This window comes from Brienomyrus brachyistius, chromosome 20 (assembly GCF_023856365.1).
Source record: "Brienomyrus brachyistius isolate T26 chromosome 20, BBRACH_0.4, whole genome shotgun sequence".
NCBI classification, from domain to species: Eukaryota; Metazoa; Chordata; class Actinopteri; order Osteoglossiformes; family Mormyridae; genus Brienomyrus; species Brienomyrus brachyistius.
In genome coordinates, this window is record NC_064552.1 from 2,601,287 (window position 1) to 2,616,755 (window position 15,469).

General features: G+C 51.7%; 1 protein-coding gene across 2 annotated transcripts; it reads left to right on the top strand.

Moving 5' to 3' along the window:
• The first annotated feature begins 68 nt into the window (after positions 1-68).
• On the top strand, positions 69-14,842 carry LOC125715326 (PDZ domain-containing protein 7-like). Of its 2 annotated transcripts, none has more exons than XM_048986661.1 (16): positions 69-160; positions 567-1,991; positions 2,388-2,525; positions 4,676-4,850; positions 5,221-5,397; positions 5,657-5,804; positions 6,754-6,814; positions 7,030-7,467; positions 7,550-7,720; positions 8,225-8,349; positions 8,955-9,046; positions 9,485-9,576; positions 9,837-9,908; positions 10,610-11,158; positions 12,700-12,800; positions 14,160-14,842. In XM_048986661.1, the coding sequence occupies exons 2-16, from the start codon at positions 1,820-1,822 to the stop codon at positions 14,316-14,318; spliced, it is 2,670 nt and encodes an 889-aa protein (XP_048842618.1). In that variant the 5' UTR covers positions 69-160; positions 567-1,819; the 3' UTR covers positions 14,319-14,842. The 2 variants fall into 2 exon arrangements, with proteins under 2 accessions (XP_048842618.1, XP_048842617.1); XM_048986660.1 differs by lacking the exon at positions 69-160 and having other exon boundaries at positions 215-714; positions 1,378-1,991.
• Positions 14,843-15,469: the final 627 nt, after the last annotated feature.

Consider the following 15,469-nt stretch of genomic DNA (forward strand, 5'->3'; position numbering starts at 1 on the left):
ATCGGGACGCTGTGCCTTTAAAAGTTTATGCGCGCTTCCCCTCTTGGCAGAGCGAGTGGCCAGAATGAGTCATGGGCTCCCGTCCGCTGAACACGGAGAAACGACACCATCTCCAAGTGGATAAATACCGAGCTGACTTTTTGTTTTAAATTACTCTACGGTATGATCTATATTAACGACAGCAGGTATACATACGTATAAAAATGACGGTACAAGACCAGATGAAAACATTGAGAAAATGTTGATTTAGAACTTTTTGCACTTACACCCATGGGTGTAGCTGGAAATTCTGGACATACGACAGATACCAGCTTGGACTCCTGCCCGCCCAATTTTACACAGATTTTTACGTATTTCGTGTCAAGCTGGGCCCCTTAACTCTGCCGGGGTCTCGTGCTCGCACCATTTAGTAATATGTTACACTGCTTAGATCGACATATCACCATATCACTGTAGGCCGATAGCGACAAAACAATACATCATTGACCATAAAATTTGCAACCTTCGGGAAACGTAAGAAATAATCATTTTAAACACCCTTTGATTCTGGAAATTGTAATTGGCAGCCTCCTTACGCGCTGTTGTGCGGCAGATGGCGCCCCCTATCGGTGTTTTTGTAATCAGCCAATCAGTTGCCCGGAGGAGGCGGACGTTTCGGAAGCAAGGGAGTGCTTCAGTATCGCAGGAGGTAACGGAGCGCAACATGGAGACCAGGTAAAGTCAGGGCAGCCTTTTCAGCAGGCAGCGCGTCTTGCATCTTTGTACTCCGTACAATACAAATCTATTTTCTTATTTAGTTACTAATACTTATTTCACTATTTAATGGTCGTAATGCAGGGTACTTACCTTAGATTAGCATTGCATTGCAAATTTGCCTTAATACTCCATGACAATGTTTATATAATATATTTATATTTATAATATTTATAATATTTAACTCCGAGGTATTGGGGTCATATTTATAACTTTATAAACCTGTTTTGAGGGTTTTACTAGTTAGCCAAGTGCAACCGTTTCACTAGTTCACGAGTTGCAGATTACTATTTTAATCAGGTTGTTATTACTCTGTTTTATCTTTGAAGATCTTCGATAACCTGTCACTCCTGCTTGCGCTGTCCGTGGTGCTGCCGTAGCAAGGTTAAGCACAGGCAAGGCAGAACGGAAGGCTTTGTAAAGAGAAAAAGCAGACATTTAGAGCTACAGAATGCAAATTTAATGCTAATAGTCCGTAGATGTCCAGCCGGTCTCAAATAAACACTGAAAGTGCTGAATGAACATTTTTTTGTATATATGAACCGACACTTAACACAGCCTTATAGTCGCCATTTAGCTGCGGACTGAAAACGTCTCATTTTCTCACCTGATGATGCCTTGCAGTCCTGGGTGCAGGTTCGAGGTGACGTTCTTCGGAATGAAAGCGGGCGTTATTGCGAACTGAAGGAAGAAGCAGCTGGAAGTTGGACCTCAGAGCGCCCTAGGAGCTATTGGGCGTCTTCAGACTGGACTTACGGGTTACCTGCGCATTTGGATGCCTAATTTAAAATAAATGGAAAAAATGATTTCCTGGTAGCATCCCCCCATTCTTGATTCCCGTTTGGTATCCAGTGACGGGGGGTGCAAACCCTGTGTCTGCATTTCTGATGGCTTAAGGGATGTGAAACAGCCTGGAGTTCCACACGGCTCGTTCTCTGTGCTTCTGACTGTGGGCTGGGGGCAGCCACCTGCTGCGTCGCATGCTGCCGGCCACCCCACCGCTGCCTCTCCTAACACCTTCCTCTGCACCCCCCCGGAGTTCCTGTCCACCCTCCGGTCCACCGGGATGAGAGGCCGTGAGCTGAGCCCAAGTTCCCGGCCCGTCTGGCAGATCGGTGGGTCGCGGATCACCTTCTGCCATGAGCAGGATGATGATTGGCACAGGGGGGGGGCGTCCCTCACAGACCGGTCGCCCTCCCCCATGGGTCGGGCCATGCTCATCCGTGCCCCTGTAGAGGGTAAGTCCTCGACTCTGCACATGGGCCAGTAACTCACCTGCAGTGTACTGGGCTGCCATTGGTCCCTGACAAACTAATGCTTTATCATTATTACTGGAGAGGGACCCATTATATAAACAGCCCTAAGGAAGCGCATCACAACACAATGTCCTCCAACAGGCTGAGCTGGGTGTGTTACCTTAACACTGTCAGTGACGAGAATGAATCCTGCAGAGACTTAATTAATTAGCACCAGTTAGACGAAGTTTGAACTTTCACCCTTGTGCTGGTTTTCTCATCTTTTTCATTTGCTACCTTATGGTTTTACTGCATGTTGTGTCATTTCCCATCTTTAAATGCTATTTAAAAATGCATTATGGGAAAACCAAGAGCATGTGTCTCCCCACTGGTCAACAGGTGGCGACGGTGGTGAGGTCACCCGCGCGATTACGGTGGAGAGGAGCACCGAGGGCAAGCTGGGCTTCAGCGTCCGTGGGGGGGCTGAGCACGGCCTCGGCGTCTTCGTCAGTAAGGTGGAGGGTGGCAGCTCTGCGGGTTAGTCCTCTGAGCCCAGCAGGGCGGCGCCGAGCGTCCACCTCATCTGAATGTGTGCAGTGCCAGCATCAGGATCCCATCTCCTCCAAGCTGTAGATACCCCGCCCTTTTCAGTATCACAGGGAGGGCCTTTCCCACAGCCAAAAGACGTTAGCCATTTAAGAACATTAGCATGTTCGGCATATTAACAACTCTGGCAATGTTATGTATTTAACAATCATGTCACTCCCTGACACTCCCCTTTAACAGTAGCCTTGATGCTCTTTATATTTTTATTATCTTCATTAAATACTGGTCTGACCTTATTTATTTGGCCACATGGCCAACACTCCCTGACACTCCCCTTTAACCGCTGTCCTTTAGTGGTCGTTATTTTTTATAGTCTTTATTAAAGCCTGGTCTGACGCTATTTATACAACCGCATGGCCAACACTCCCTGACACTCCCCTTTAATTGTAGTCTTGTTGCTCTTTATTTTTTAGTATCTTCATTATAACCTGGTCTGACTTTATTTGTACAGCCATGTGGTCTGTTTGTGTGACTTTCTCAGTATCCCACTGTTTCTCAGTGTACGCCTGTGTGCGTCTGTCTCTGTGTTCCAGCGTGTCTCTGTGTGCGTCTGTCTCTGTGTCCCAGTGTGTCTCTCTGTGTGCCTTTCTCTGTGTCCCAGTGTGTCTCTCTGTGTCACTCTCTCTGTGTCCCAGTGTGTCTCTCTGTGTGCCTTTCTCTGTGTCCCAGTGTGTCTCTGTGTGCCTTTCTCTGTGTCCCAGTGTGTCTCTCTGTGTCACTTTCTCTGTGTCCCAGTGTGTCTCCCTGTCTGCCTTTCTCTGTGTCCCAGTGTGTCTCTCTGTGTGCCTTTCTCTGTGTCCCAGTGTGTCTCTCTGTGTCACTTTCTCTGTGTCCCAGTGTGTTTCTCTGTCTGCCTTTCTCTGTGTCCCAGTGTGTCTCTCTGTCTGCCTTTCTCTGTGTCCCAGTGTGTCTCTCTCTGTGCCTTTCTCTGTGTCCCAGTGTGTCTCTTTGTGTGCCTTTCTCTGTGTCCCAGTGTGTCTCTCTGTGTCACTTTCTCTGTGTCCCAGTGTGTCTCTCTGTGTGCCTTTCTCTGTGTCCCAGTGTGTCTCTCTGTGTCACTTTCTCTGTGTCCCAGTGTGTCTCTCTGTGTGCCTTTCTCTGTGTCCCAGTGTGTCTCTCTGTGTGCCTTTCTCTGTGTCCCAGTGTGTCTCTCTGTGTGCCTTTCTCTGTGTCCCAGTGTGTCTCTCTGTGTCACTTTCTCTGTGTCCCAGTGTGTCTCTCTGTCTGCCTTTCTCTGTGTCCCAGTGTGTCTCTCTGTCTGCCTTTCTCTGTGTCCCAGTGTGTCTCTCTGTGTGCCTTTCTCTGTGTCCCAGTGTGTCTCTCTGTGTCACTTTCTCTGTGTCCCAGTGTGTCTCTCTCTGTGACGTTTTCTGTGTCCCAGTGTGTCTCTCTGTGTGCCTTTCTCTGTGTCCCAGTGTGTCTCTCTTTGTGCCTTTCTCTGTGTCCCAGTGTGTCTCTCTGTGTGACTTTCTCTGTGTCCCAGTGTGACTTTCTCTGTGTGCCTTTCTCTGTGTCCCAGTGTGTCTCCCTGTCTGCCTTTCTCTGTGTCCCAGTGTGTCTCTCTGTGTGCCTTTCTCTGTGTCCCAGTGTGTCTCTCTGTGTCACTTTCTCTGTGTCCCAGTGTGTCTCTCTGTGTGACTTTTTCTGTGTCCCAGTGTGTCTCTCTGTGTGCCTTTCTCTGTGTCCCATTGTGTTTCTCTGTGTGACTTTCTCTGTGTCTCAGTGTGTCTCTCTGTGTGACTTTTTCTGTGTCCCAGTGTGTCTCTCTGTGTGACTTTCTCTGTGTCCCATTGTGTTTCTCTGTGTGCCTTTCTCTGTGTCTCAGTGTGTCTCTCTGTGTGACTTTTTCTGTGTCCCAGTGTGTCTCTCTGTGTGCCTTTCTCTGTGTCCCAGTGTGTCTCTCTGTGTGACTTTCTCTGTGTCTTACTGTGTCTCTCTGTGTGACTTTCTCTGTGTCTTACTGTGTCTCTCTGTGTGACTTTCTCTGTGTCTTACTGTGTCTCCATACCACCTTCTCCGTGTCCCATTGTGTCTCCATGTGTCTCCATCTGGGACTTTTCCTCTCTCCCGTATGCCTGCAGCCAGGGCGGGGCTCTGTGTGGGTGACCAGCTGGTGGAGGTGAACGCCGTTGGTCTGGAGGGCGTCACAATGAGCAGCGCCGTCAAGGTCCTGACGGGAAACAGCCGGCTGCGTATGACAGTGCGCCGCGTGGGAAAGCTCCCCGGTCTCCGCTACACTCAGGAGAAGACCACCTGGTAGGCATAGCGCCCCCTGTTGGCAGTTATATTCACAATAACTCCTCAAGCCAATCTCCTTAATGTGGACCCAGCATCTCCTTTCTGAGTCCTAATGAGGGATTAACAGCCCCGTCCAATGCACCCATCCCCCAAAGTACTGTATCAATGTTCTCTCCATATAGCTGTCAGACATATGTCATTGTAACAGAGTGCAGGGGCCTATTACACTGGTCCAGTCCTGGCAAGAGAAGACCAGAAGACCTGTTCTGGGTATTTTTTTGCTTTCATGGGGGAATTTTCTAAACGATTCCCTGACCCGTTAAATCCTGGGTTTTGTGCTGGCTTAATCACTCTGCCATCTGTCTCTCTCTCCCCCCCCCCCCTGCAGGGTGGACCTTACGCACCGGCGCATGCTGGTGGAGGAGAGTGGCCGGACACCCTCCCTGAGCGGGCCGGACGGGGCGCTGAGGAGGGTCGTGCACCTTTACACCTCCCCCAGGAACCAATGCCTGGGCTTCAACATCCGGGGAGGCCGTGAGTTCGGCCTGGGCATCTACATCTCCAAGTGCGGGTCGCCATCTTAAGTTAACGCCCATAATCAGAAGGAAAGTTGTGACCCCCACCCCCCGGGCTTAGCGCACGATGCTTCCTTTCGGCTGTTTCTGTGAGGTTCAGCTGGAAATGGAGAGCAGCCCGAACCCAGTCCCCAGTCTCACTGCGCTCACACTATAATTGTTTAATTGAAGTGATTATATGAGGAAAATTCCCTATCGTTTAAGGTGTGAATCAGGTGCTGGTTGACCTTTTGGCCCCTGTCTCCCCAGTCTGGACCCAGGGGGGCTGGCGGAGCAGAGCGGGATCAAGATGGGAGACCAGATTCTCGTGGCCAATGGGGTGAACTTTGAGGACATCAGCCACGGCGACGCCGTGGTCACCCTGCGGAGCAATGCCCACGTTATGCTGACCATCAAGGTGGGGGGGGGGGGTCAGGAGCCACAGGGAAGCAGGAGGCTTCATGGTAACAGCCAATTGGTGGCGGGATGTGGGGGCGACCTTGTGGAGTCTGGGGCGACTGAGTTCGACTGAGTTCCCGACTTCCCAGTACGCTGCGTCGCTCACCTTACAGACCCAAGCTTGGGTTTCGCCTGGGAAGAAAGACAGCGGGGTCGCGTGCATAATTCACCAGGCCACGCGGATCGGGTTCTGATAAGACGGCCCTGTTTTTAAGAACGTCTTCTTGATCCTAAGAAAAACAGCACGTTGGCGGCATCGCAGGTCTGGGATTTGAGGGTCCTGCTGTCACCTCCTGGCAACATTTTATCTATTATCGGTGATGTGAGCTGCAGGTACAGAAAGATGGTGCCTGTAAGTCTCACTCAGTATCCGACGTATCGTGTCCAGACGGCACAGGCGGAAGGGCGGGCAGGCCGGAGAGACGGCACAGGCGGAAGGGCGGGCAGGCCGGAGAGACGGCACAGGCAGAAGGGTAGGCAGGATATCTTGATATGTTGGGGTCTCCAGGCAGCACAGCCCAGGAGGGGTGGGGGAAATAAAATGTGCAATTAGCCAAAGTAGGGGAGACTAGAGGCAGTGCAAACAGTTAGGTGAGTGCAGTATGTAAACTCCGGCAGATAAGACTATGGCAGCATAAGTAGGAGGGAGAGGCAGGTGGGAATGCAGGCATGGGGGGTCCCTGAACGTTAGCACTCCAATTCCACAAGGGGGTGTGAAGCTAGAGTGACAGACTGACAGTCCAGCTCATCCGATGGCACCGACCCCCAGCCAGCTCTACACCTCACACTATAGGTCTGACTGGGAGTGAGCAGTTAACTAGAGTCCCTGCATTTTCAGCGACGCTCTGTTGAGGAAGACGTCCAGCTCATGCCTAAAGTGCTCTCCTGTCTCTGTCCCCTCGTGCCAGGAGACCGGCAGATACCCTGCTTATAAGGAGGTCCTGGCCGAGTACAGCTGGCTGGATAACCGTATGTGTCAGAGTGCCCTCTCCCTGTCTCTCTCCTTCTCTGTCTCTCTCTCTCCCTTTCTGTCTCTTTCTCTCTCGCTGTTGTTTCTGCTGTCTCTCTTACATGCCTCTGAGATTTCACTTAAGCACCATCTCCTCTCAACATCTTTGAAGCTAAACTGTTTGATGAATGGGATGGTGATTCATGTGTGTGTGTGTATTCCTTCCCTCCCTCAGGGGGGTCTCCTTCCTACTGCGGTTCTGACTACAGTTCCTCTGTGTCATCGTTGTCCACCATGACTCCCTTCAGTTCCCTCGGTGACCCCCCTCAAGCCCGGTCACCCTCTCCCACCCCCACTCTCTGGAGTGCCCCCCCCGAGAAGGCTGAGGCCTCGGTCCAGACTGACCCCGCTGAGATCCACATCTCACCCAGGCTCGGCGCCCCCCTCACTGGCGAGACCAGCAGGCGCCTGGGGGCCACAGTACTGCTGGGGGACACTGCCATTCGGGCCGAGGGCCCCGGGGGCCTGAGTGCAGCTTTGTGCCGCCGCCGGGCCTCCTCCGTGGGGCTCTCGGCAGGTGAGGCAGCCAGCTCCCCGAAAACCAATATGCTCATGGCCCTCAGTCGGCCCAGCAAACCACTGCGTCGCTCCCAGAGCCACGTCACTGAAGCAGGTGGGCAGTGCGGCGGCGGGGTGCGTGGAGGTACTGGAATGTTCCATCCCACACTGAGGACCCCCTCTATCCTCGTCCACAGAGGACAGGCACAAGAAGAAGCAGGAGCAGCGGCCGAGCGGGCGGCTCCAGGGGGACAGAGAGGGGCTGCGTCGCTCCAAGACCTTTGTGGGTCTGCTCTCGAAGGGTGTGCGCAAGAGGGAGGCCACCAGAGGGCGCTCCAGCTCTGCGTCCAGCTCAGAGGTGGAGCGGGGTAAGAGGGGGGTCAGGGCCAGATGTGCGAGTGCTCAGTGAGGGCTGTTTAAGTGCGGGGTGATGGCTAGGTGCAGGTTTGCGCCTCCCGGAGTGGGCGTGAGCGCTGAGTCAGCGCAGGACAATCCAACCATTTCGGGCGTGTAATTATGGTTCTTTGACTGTCAACCAGATAAGACGTCCAGACACAGATGGCTGAAGAACGGTGAATAAGTGTCTGAGTGTTCCTGCGTGTGTGTTTCTGCATGTCCCTACACTTGTATTTGCTTCTGCAGGTTCCTGCGTGTGTGTGTATGTGTGTGTGCTGCTGTGTGTCGCTCTGTGTGTGTGTATGTGTGTGTGCTGCTGTGTGTCGCTCTGCGTGTGTGTATGTGTGTGTGCTGCTGTGTGTCGCTCTGCGTGTGTGACCTCTCAGGCTCACAGTCAGTACTGCACAGTCACATTCCCAGTATACTGTGCATGTCATTGCCTTCCCAATGCCGACCGCTGCATCGCGACCCCCTAGATAAGCAGCACGGCCACGTACGCAGCCTGCTGCCCAGCGCAGACGTCCTGCAGATGGTGGAGATCATGGCCCAGAGGCTTCTGGGAGAAGACGAGGTGGCTGCAGTCATGAGGCACTGCAGGCGGGTGAGGAATCATTTAAAAGCAGTTATACTTAAAAGAACCAAATTCTTCTATCACCTGAAATACTGGACCGTGTGTCCATGCTGGTCTGATGATACAGCCCAGTGGCCTTGCTGTCGTATACTTAGGTGACAACCTGCGTCCAGGGATTAGGGCCCTGATGAGTGTATAAGCCTGTCAGCCGGATAATGCGAGCCGGGCATGTGCTGTGTGTTTGGCAGCACGCTTACGCTGCAGCATGCCGGTTCAGCGTCTATAACAGGAAATTAGCCCTGGTGAGGGAACATTCCGGCTGATTTGGTGGTGGATCAGCGGTGTCGTTACCCCTAACCTGACACCTTGGGCGGGTTTACCATGCAGTGACCCTGAGGGACCCCGCAATTTTATGCCAGGAAGCTGTGTGGGTAGAACAATGTGTGATTAAATTACATACCACATACCATCATTCAGGAGAGACCATGCAAGAAATGGACAACAAAGGTGGAGAAACGTTAGATGCTGAAGATGTCGATAATCATTTGCTTCTGCTTTGTGTTTTGACTGTTCTGCTCCGGCTTTCCTTTATGTCATTTTTCTTTTCTTCTTCTTCGCTCCTGGTGACTCCACAGTTTGCAGTAGAGCATGTGCTGGAGGACCTTGTACGCCCCCTGCTGGTGCTCCTAGACCGGCCAGAGAAGGTCCTCTTGCTGCGGGAGATCAGGTGGGGGTGGAAGTGGGGTAAATTTGAGGCAAACGTGATATCGAGGCTCCGGTGATGTCTTAAGAGCCAGTGACAGGCTCCCTTTACCCACATTGGATTGTTTCATATCCAAATTCAAATGCACATAACTTTATTGAGATGACTACGTAATTAACATAATACTTGTAGGATATTTCTCCATACTTCTTCACTCCCTCCTCTTGCTCGGCTTTCCTTTCTGCCTTCTTATCTGACCCTCCATCTACGAATGTTTCTGCTTCACACCCTGAGCCATTTGTTGGCCCCTAGCGACTCAGATAACGGTGGCTGCAGTGGGCTAAGCTAAGCTAAGCTAAGCTAGCATGCCTTGAGACTGGTAGCGATAAGAAGGTGACCCGTTAACTTTCAGTGACTGACGGCATGGTCTGGGCCTCTGCTCTCACACCCCCACGCTTCCAGAATGCTCATCCCCCCTACCGACCTGGAACGCTTCGACAGTGCAGTGGGCCTGGTCGAGGAGGAAGCCTATGGGCTCCTGAGGAGCCGCGCGGGTGAGCAGCGATACTATGAGGGGCGGCACGCTCTCTCTGCCTGAGCGCAGCATGCAATATTAGCCGATTAATCATGGAAACCCCCCCCCCAGGCAGCACAGGAAGTTTGGAAAGCCTTCTTGGTTATATTTGTGTTCTAAGGTTAGATTAGGGGTAGCAGGTACAAGCTTGTCCCATTTCCTGTGTGCGTATTGGGGGTTTTGGTGGGGGGGGGGGGGGGGAGTTAATTCATTCCTTGACCCTCCCTTTCTGTCTCACAGCTAGGTCCCCCGCCCTTCGATCTCCAAGGACGGGACCAGCTCCGAGGAAGCAGCTCATCACCCCTATCCCAGGTCAGGGGGTTGACATGTAAATCAGGGATTTGACTACATGAGGGCGGCACTGGCGACCTGTGTGAGCGCAGCACTACAGTTGTCGTGTGGAATTTTGCATGAAATTTGTCCTGTGATCAGCTGCTCCTTTGTGACATCATTTACTGCTCATGTGACATCATATAATGCTCCTGTGACATCATATAATGCTCATGTGACATCATATAATGCTCATGTGACATCATATAATACTCATGTGACAGCATCCTCACTTGCTGCTGATCTGCTATCTCTCCATGTGTGACGGCCACCTGATAATAACCTGAGATCACCCTCTGAAACGAGTAGGAAATGAAACATCCCTGCACATCACAGCCCCCCTCCATTCCCCCCACTTGGCTTCCTCTTCCTGGATATGTTAATATCTTGTAATGAGGGAGTAATCTTAGGAAGCCCTCGGTGAACACAGAGCGGCCACCTTCGATGCCATCGATGCCAGTGTCCCTGCAGATTGTCACTGTTTGTGTCTTCCTGACTTATAAGCCACTGTCATATACTGAAGTTATATACTTCAGTTAGTGTGAACTGATACACATGCACTGAATTTTTCACATTACGCACATGATGCAAGATAGTACAGGCGTATACACATCAAAGGGACCTAGTCCTTTCTCATGGCCTCTCCATGTGAGTGACAGCTTCCTGTTCCCTGTCCCTCCCAGACCACCGGGGTGGTTTCCAGCTCAAACTGGAAGAGGATCTGGAGAAGGACAGGCGGCTGGCAGCGGAGATGGAGACGCTGCGGCTGTCGAGTGCCCTCGCCCCGCTGCTTGATGTGCCATTGGACGGCCACGAGGCCAGTTCGCCTCAGCCACGCCCCCATCGCTTACAGGGGGTGGAGCTACCGAGCCGAGAGAGTGGCACCTCCGAATCTGCGCATGGGAATGTGGAATCCTCATGGTCGGTGCCCCTCAGTGGGGGCACCCCCCGTGAAAGGGGGAGGTCACCGCTCCGAAATGGACACTCGAAAGTCAAGTGGGACAGAGGCCATGGCAATGGCGGGGGCACCAACAACACCATGTATAGTGTGGTGAGTGCACCCCGGCACGGACGACCCCCGCTCTCCCAAGTGTTTGGCTCTCAGATGGATGTGAGCTCCAGAGTGCCCTCTGCAGACAGTGTGAACAAGGACAAGGGCAAAACCCACAACAGCCGAATGCAGGAGTATGAGCTCACTCCTGTCAGCATCTCCAAGACCAGACAGTCGCTGGGTGAGTACAGCGGTTTGGCTAAAACAGGCCAGACGCAGCCTCATGCGGGATGATAGCAGGTTAGGTGATCGCAGCTTCTAGCTAACCTTGGAGAACACCTTGGAGTTTTTCTCCTACCTCGGGGTTTAGCTCATAATTCCCACAAATAATTCCTTGGAGAAACAGCCCAGATCACAAATACTGATAATCAAACAAGCCGGAACAGCAGCATGAAGGTGATATTGGTCAAGACTGGATAAGGAGCCTCAAATGATTGAAATGGGCGGTGAGTGGTGCTGTGGGCTCAGTCTCTGTGCCTGTGATTGAAAGATCACCAGTTTGAGAAACCCAACCTCCTCAACAACAGCCACATGTCCATGGGCCCCTGAGCAGGGCCCTTAATCCCCAATTCCAAGGGGCACATTGGCTGACCCGGCTCTCTGACCCTCAAGCTATGAAGAGCATGATGGGGTAGGCGAAGAGAAGAATTCCAGTGTGCGAATAAAAAATTGTTTTTATAAATGGGACTTTTGTGTCGCTTAGCGCATTACTACATCCGAGCAGTAGATGGCACCAGCACAATCTGAATTACACAGAGAGGAAAGGAGGTTTGTGTGGGGGCAGCACATCTAAACATGTGTTTTTATAGCAACACAACAGGCACATATCAAGCTGACTGCATGCGATAGCCCAGCAAAGGCTTGTGGCAGTTTGAGATATAGTGGTACAGTGAGAGGCGGACGTTTGCCCATGTAGAGGAACATTAAATCCCGGCTTTCATAGTTCACCATTGCTATACGAACCTCCTTGGACATCTGTCCGTTTGGGGGATTTTGGAGTAAATGCATCCTCGCGGGGCAAAGCTCACAGTCCTTGTGCCCCGGCACGCTGTGCCGCTGGATGCCTTCATGTCCCAACAATGAGAGTGATGGCACTAAGTGGGCAAACGCAGTTTCTGGGGGTGGCAGAACTTTGGAGGAGTTCGGTCTCGCAGCCAGGGGAGCAGCGATCAGATAAAGAAGGAAGTGAATTGCTCATGCTAACACTGACGCTGCCTCTCTGGATACCTAAATGTGGTTTGAGTGATGGACGTGAACCTCTGCCACTCCACACATGCTTACAGTACTCACACTCATTCAGTATTTATTCACACTACCCATACTCATTTAGTACTCATTTGTACTCACTACTCATTCATAGATCACATGTCCAGAGGCTGTCGCTGACAGCAGTGCTAAGCTATGACCCGGCCCGCAGGGCCCGAAAGCAGTGAAGCTGCGATTCTGCCAGTCGCCGAGGCGAACCACGAGCATCTGTCCGGAATGTTCATCTTTCTCAGATGACGTACAGTGACCTCCTGCTTTACCGATTAACAGCTGCGTTGGGAGCTACAAAAGGGCCTTACGATTAGTGCAGCGCTCAGATATTTACATTAGCAACCTGCACCATTTACGATATCATTTACGTTTTTTAATGCTTTATACCATGAGATGATTCCGATCACTGGGATTTGAACCCGTGGCCAGGCTGGTGACTGTCGTCGTTACCTTTTGACTCTGCAGGTATCAGCATTTCTGGAGGAATCGAGTCCAGGGTGCAGCCGTTCGTGAAAATTGAGAAAATCTTTCCCGGGGGCGCAGCTGCTGCCAGCGATGTTCTTAAGGTAACACAGCACACCCCCCCCCCTCCCAAAATCACACTCCCCCTGTGTGCCTCATGTAAAGCTCAGAAAACACCCACCACCCACCCTGAAGCACCATCCGGGAATATCACACCATAATGAGCGGCGCTGAAATGCAACCCCCCCCCCCACGCCCGTGTCCACACCCTGCCCCCGCCTGCCGTAAACCCAGTGGCTTGTGAAAGGAGTTGCAGCCTCTTTGCTCTCAGCAGTAGGGAATGATCAGCAGGGGTGTCAGATATGTGTGGAAGAGTTTTATTATTCGTGGCAGCTGTGAGTTGGCGGGGGGGGTGGCATGAAGCGTTAGAGAGCTGGTGGAGGTGTGGGGTGTGTCGGCTGGACGGTATCAGAGCATAGGTATCAGCAGTATTTGGGGGGGGTGACAGGGCGGCAGAGGCGGCTCGCAGACGGACGGCTTTATCTGCCTAAGCACTTTCTCCTCTAATCGCCGTTCCTGCTGTTCCACTGGACAGTGCCGTAATTATCAGGCGCAGAACGTCTGGCCAAACATATTGGATTCTAAACCAAATACTTTGGTTTCATAAATATGTGCTGTGCTGGCATTGTGAGGTCATTCGTGTGTGTGTGTGTGTGTCTGTTTTTAAAGTGAGATGTGCGCACACACACGCGCACACAAAGCGCAGTGCTCTACGGCTGGGTGTTTATTGCAGCGTCGGATGACATCATCGTTAGACTGGCTCTCGCTTTGAAATCAGCCGCACATGCTGGTGTGTGCGTGTGTATGTACATACATGTACGTGTACATGCATCTGCGTGTGTGTTTGTGTGTATGGACCTGCGTAGCGCCCCCCTGCCCCTGGGGTCTATTTGTGGGACATCCCGCCTGCCCCACAGTCACTGTGGCGGGCGGTAGGCGGAGCTGCCGGCACTGCGTGTCATGTGACACACACGTAAGTCACACAAGCATGATGACAGAGTCACAGGACGGAGGCGATGAGGTCATGAATACAAAGATCGGGGGGGTGGGGGGTTCCTGTTCAGGACGGGGCATTGAAAGGGCCTGAGGCAGGTGCATCCTGACAACTGGGACAGAGTGGCAAAGGGCCCTGCGCCTGGGATCCTGTGCTGTTGTTTGTGTGGCCCCCACTAGTGTATCCCCATTGTCCAATCAGAAAATAGCAGTCATAATATAAAATGAGGGGTAATGAACAGCAGACCCAAAATAGGAACATGCTGGAAAACAGCACTGAAAAATGATGCCTGCTATCTAAGCACATATATCTGTTTAGCAGACGTATTAAGGCAACCTAGGCTCTGGTTTATACTGGGCTGCTGTCTGTATATCTGTCAGCTCATACCTGTCCCACTGGCTGCTCCCAGGCCGGGTTCCAGTTAGTGTCAGTGGACGGCAAGCCCCTGGAGGGCCTGACCCACCAGCAGGCCGTGGACGTCATCCGCCAGGCTTTTGGCAACAAGACCTGGGAGCCCATGGTGTTCACGGTGAAGGTGCCCAAGACCCCGCACTCACCTCCACACTGATGAAGCTGACTATCTGGAGAGCAGACCCCATAGCCTCCGAGGAGACTCCCAAGGCACCAGCTGTCATTATATCCAACAATCTTCTGAGGAGTACACCTGGAAACAAAATGGGGAGCAGACCCAACGACCTTCTGAAGAGCTCACCTAGAAACCACATGGGGAGCAGATTCACTGATGCTCTTCAAAGCAGAACTTACAAGTTGCTGCAGAACAGACCCCACCACCTGATGACCTGCCCAGTGCACAGACCCAAGAATAGCTGGGAACCTTCCCCACATTTGCCGTGGGACTAATCAAACTCGGCAACCTCTGGGACCTTCATTTTAGAACAGGCATAGACCCAATCCAGTTTAGTGGAACTGTCTGCTTTGGGCAACAATGGGGATGACTAACCTCTTGTATGCTGAAGTCTGGAATATTCCATGACAAGTTCATAAGACAGCAGTACCACTATAGACCATGGTGTATTTCCTGTTTCTTTGTAAGATTTGCCATGACAGAAGACATTTGTTCCTATAATCACATTGCCCGTACTGATGCTTGTCTGAATCCCGATAAAGCATGCAGAGTTCTAGATGCAGGCAGTAGGTGAAAATGACTGATGAAGAATCTTCAGACCTGATGTACTTAGTATGTGGATGAACACAGGTCACTAGGACAGTGTTTCCCAGCCCAGTCATTGGGGACTTTAGATGCCCTACAGACACAGTAAAGATAGCTCAACAGACACACCAAAAATGGCTCAAGAGACACACCAAAAATGGCTCAATGGACACACCAAAAATGGCTCAACAGACACACCAAAAATGGCTCAATGGACACACTAAAGATGGCCTTACAAACACCGCAAAAACAGCTGTATATATACACCAAAAATGGCCCTGCATTCACAGTGAAGATGGCTGTATATACACAGTAAAGATGGCTCTACAGACACAGTAGTGATGGCTCTGCACTCACAGTAAAGATGGCTCCACAGACAGTAAGGATGGCTCTACACTCACAGTAAAGATGCCTCCACAGACAGTAAGGATGGCTCTACACTCACAGTAAAGATGGCTCTACAGACACAGTAGTGATGGCTCTGCACTCACAGTAAAGATGGCTCTACAGACACAGTAGTGATGGCTCTGCACTCACAGTAAAGATGG

Bases quoted from the DNA above. Each gene is read 5' to 3' on its own strand.
- LOC125715326 (XM_048986661.1), top strand. From the start codon at position 1,820: ATGAGAGGCCGTGAGCTGAGCCCAAGTTCCCGGCCCGTCTGGCAGATC. The intron at 6,815-7,029 runs GTATGTGTCAGA...TCCCTCCCTCAG, and splicing joins GTACAGCTGGCTGGATAACC to GGGGGTCTCCTTCCTACTGC. The intron at 12,801-14,159 runs GTAACACAGCAC...GGCTGCTCCCAG, and splicing joins CTGCCAGCGATGTTCTTAAG to GCCGGGTTCCAGTTAGTGTC.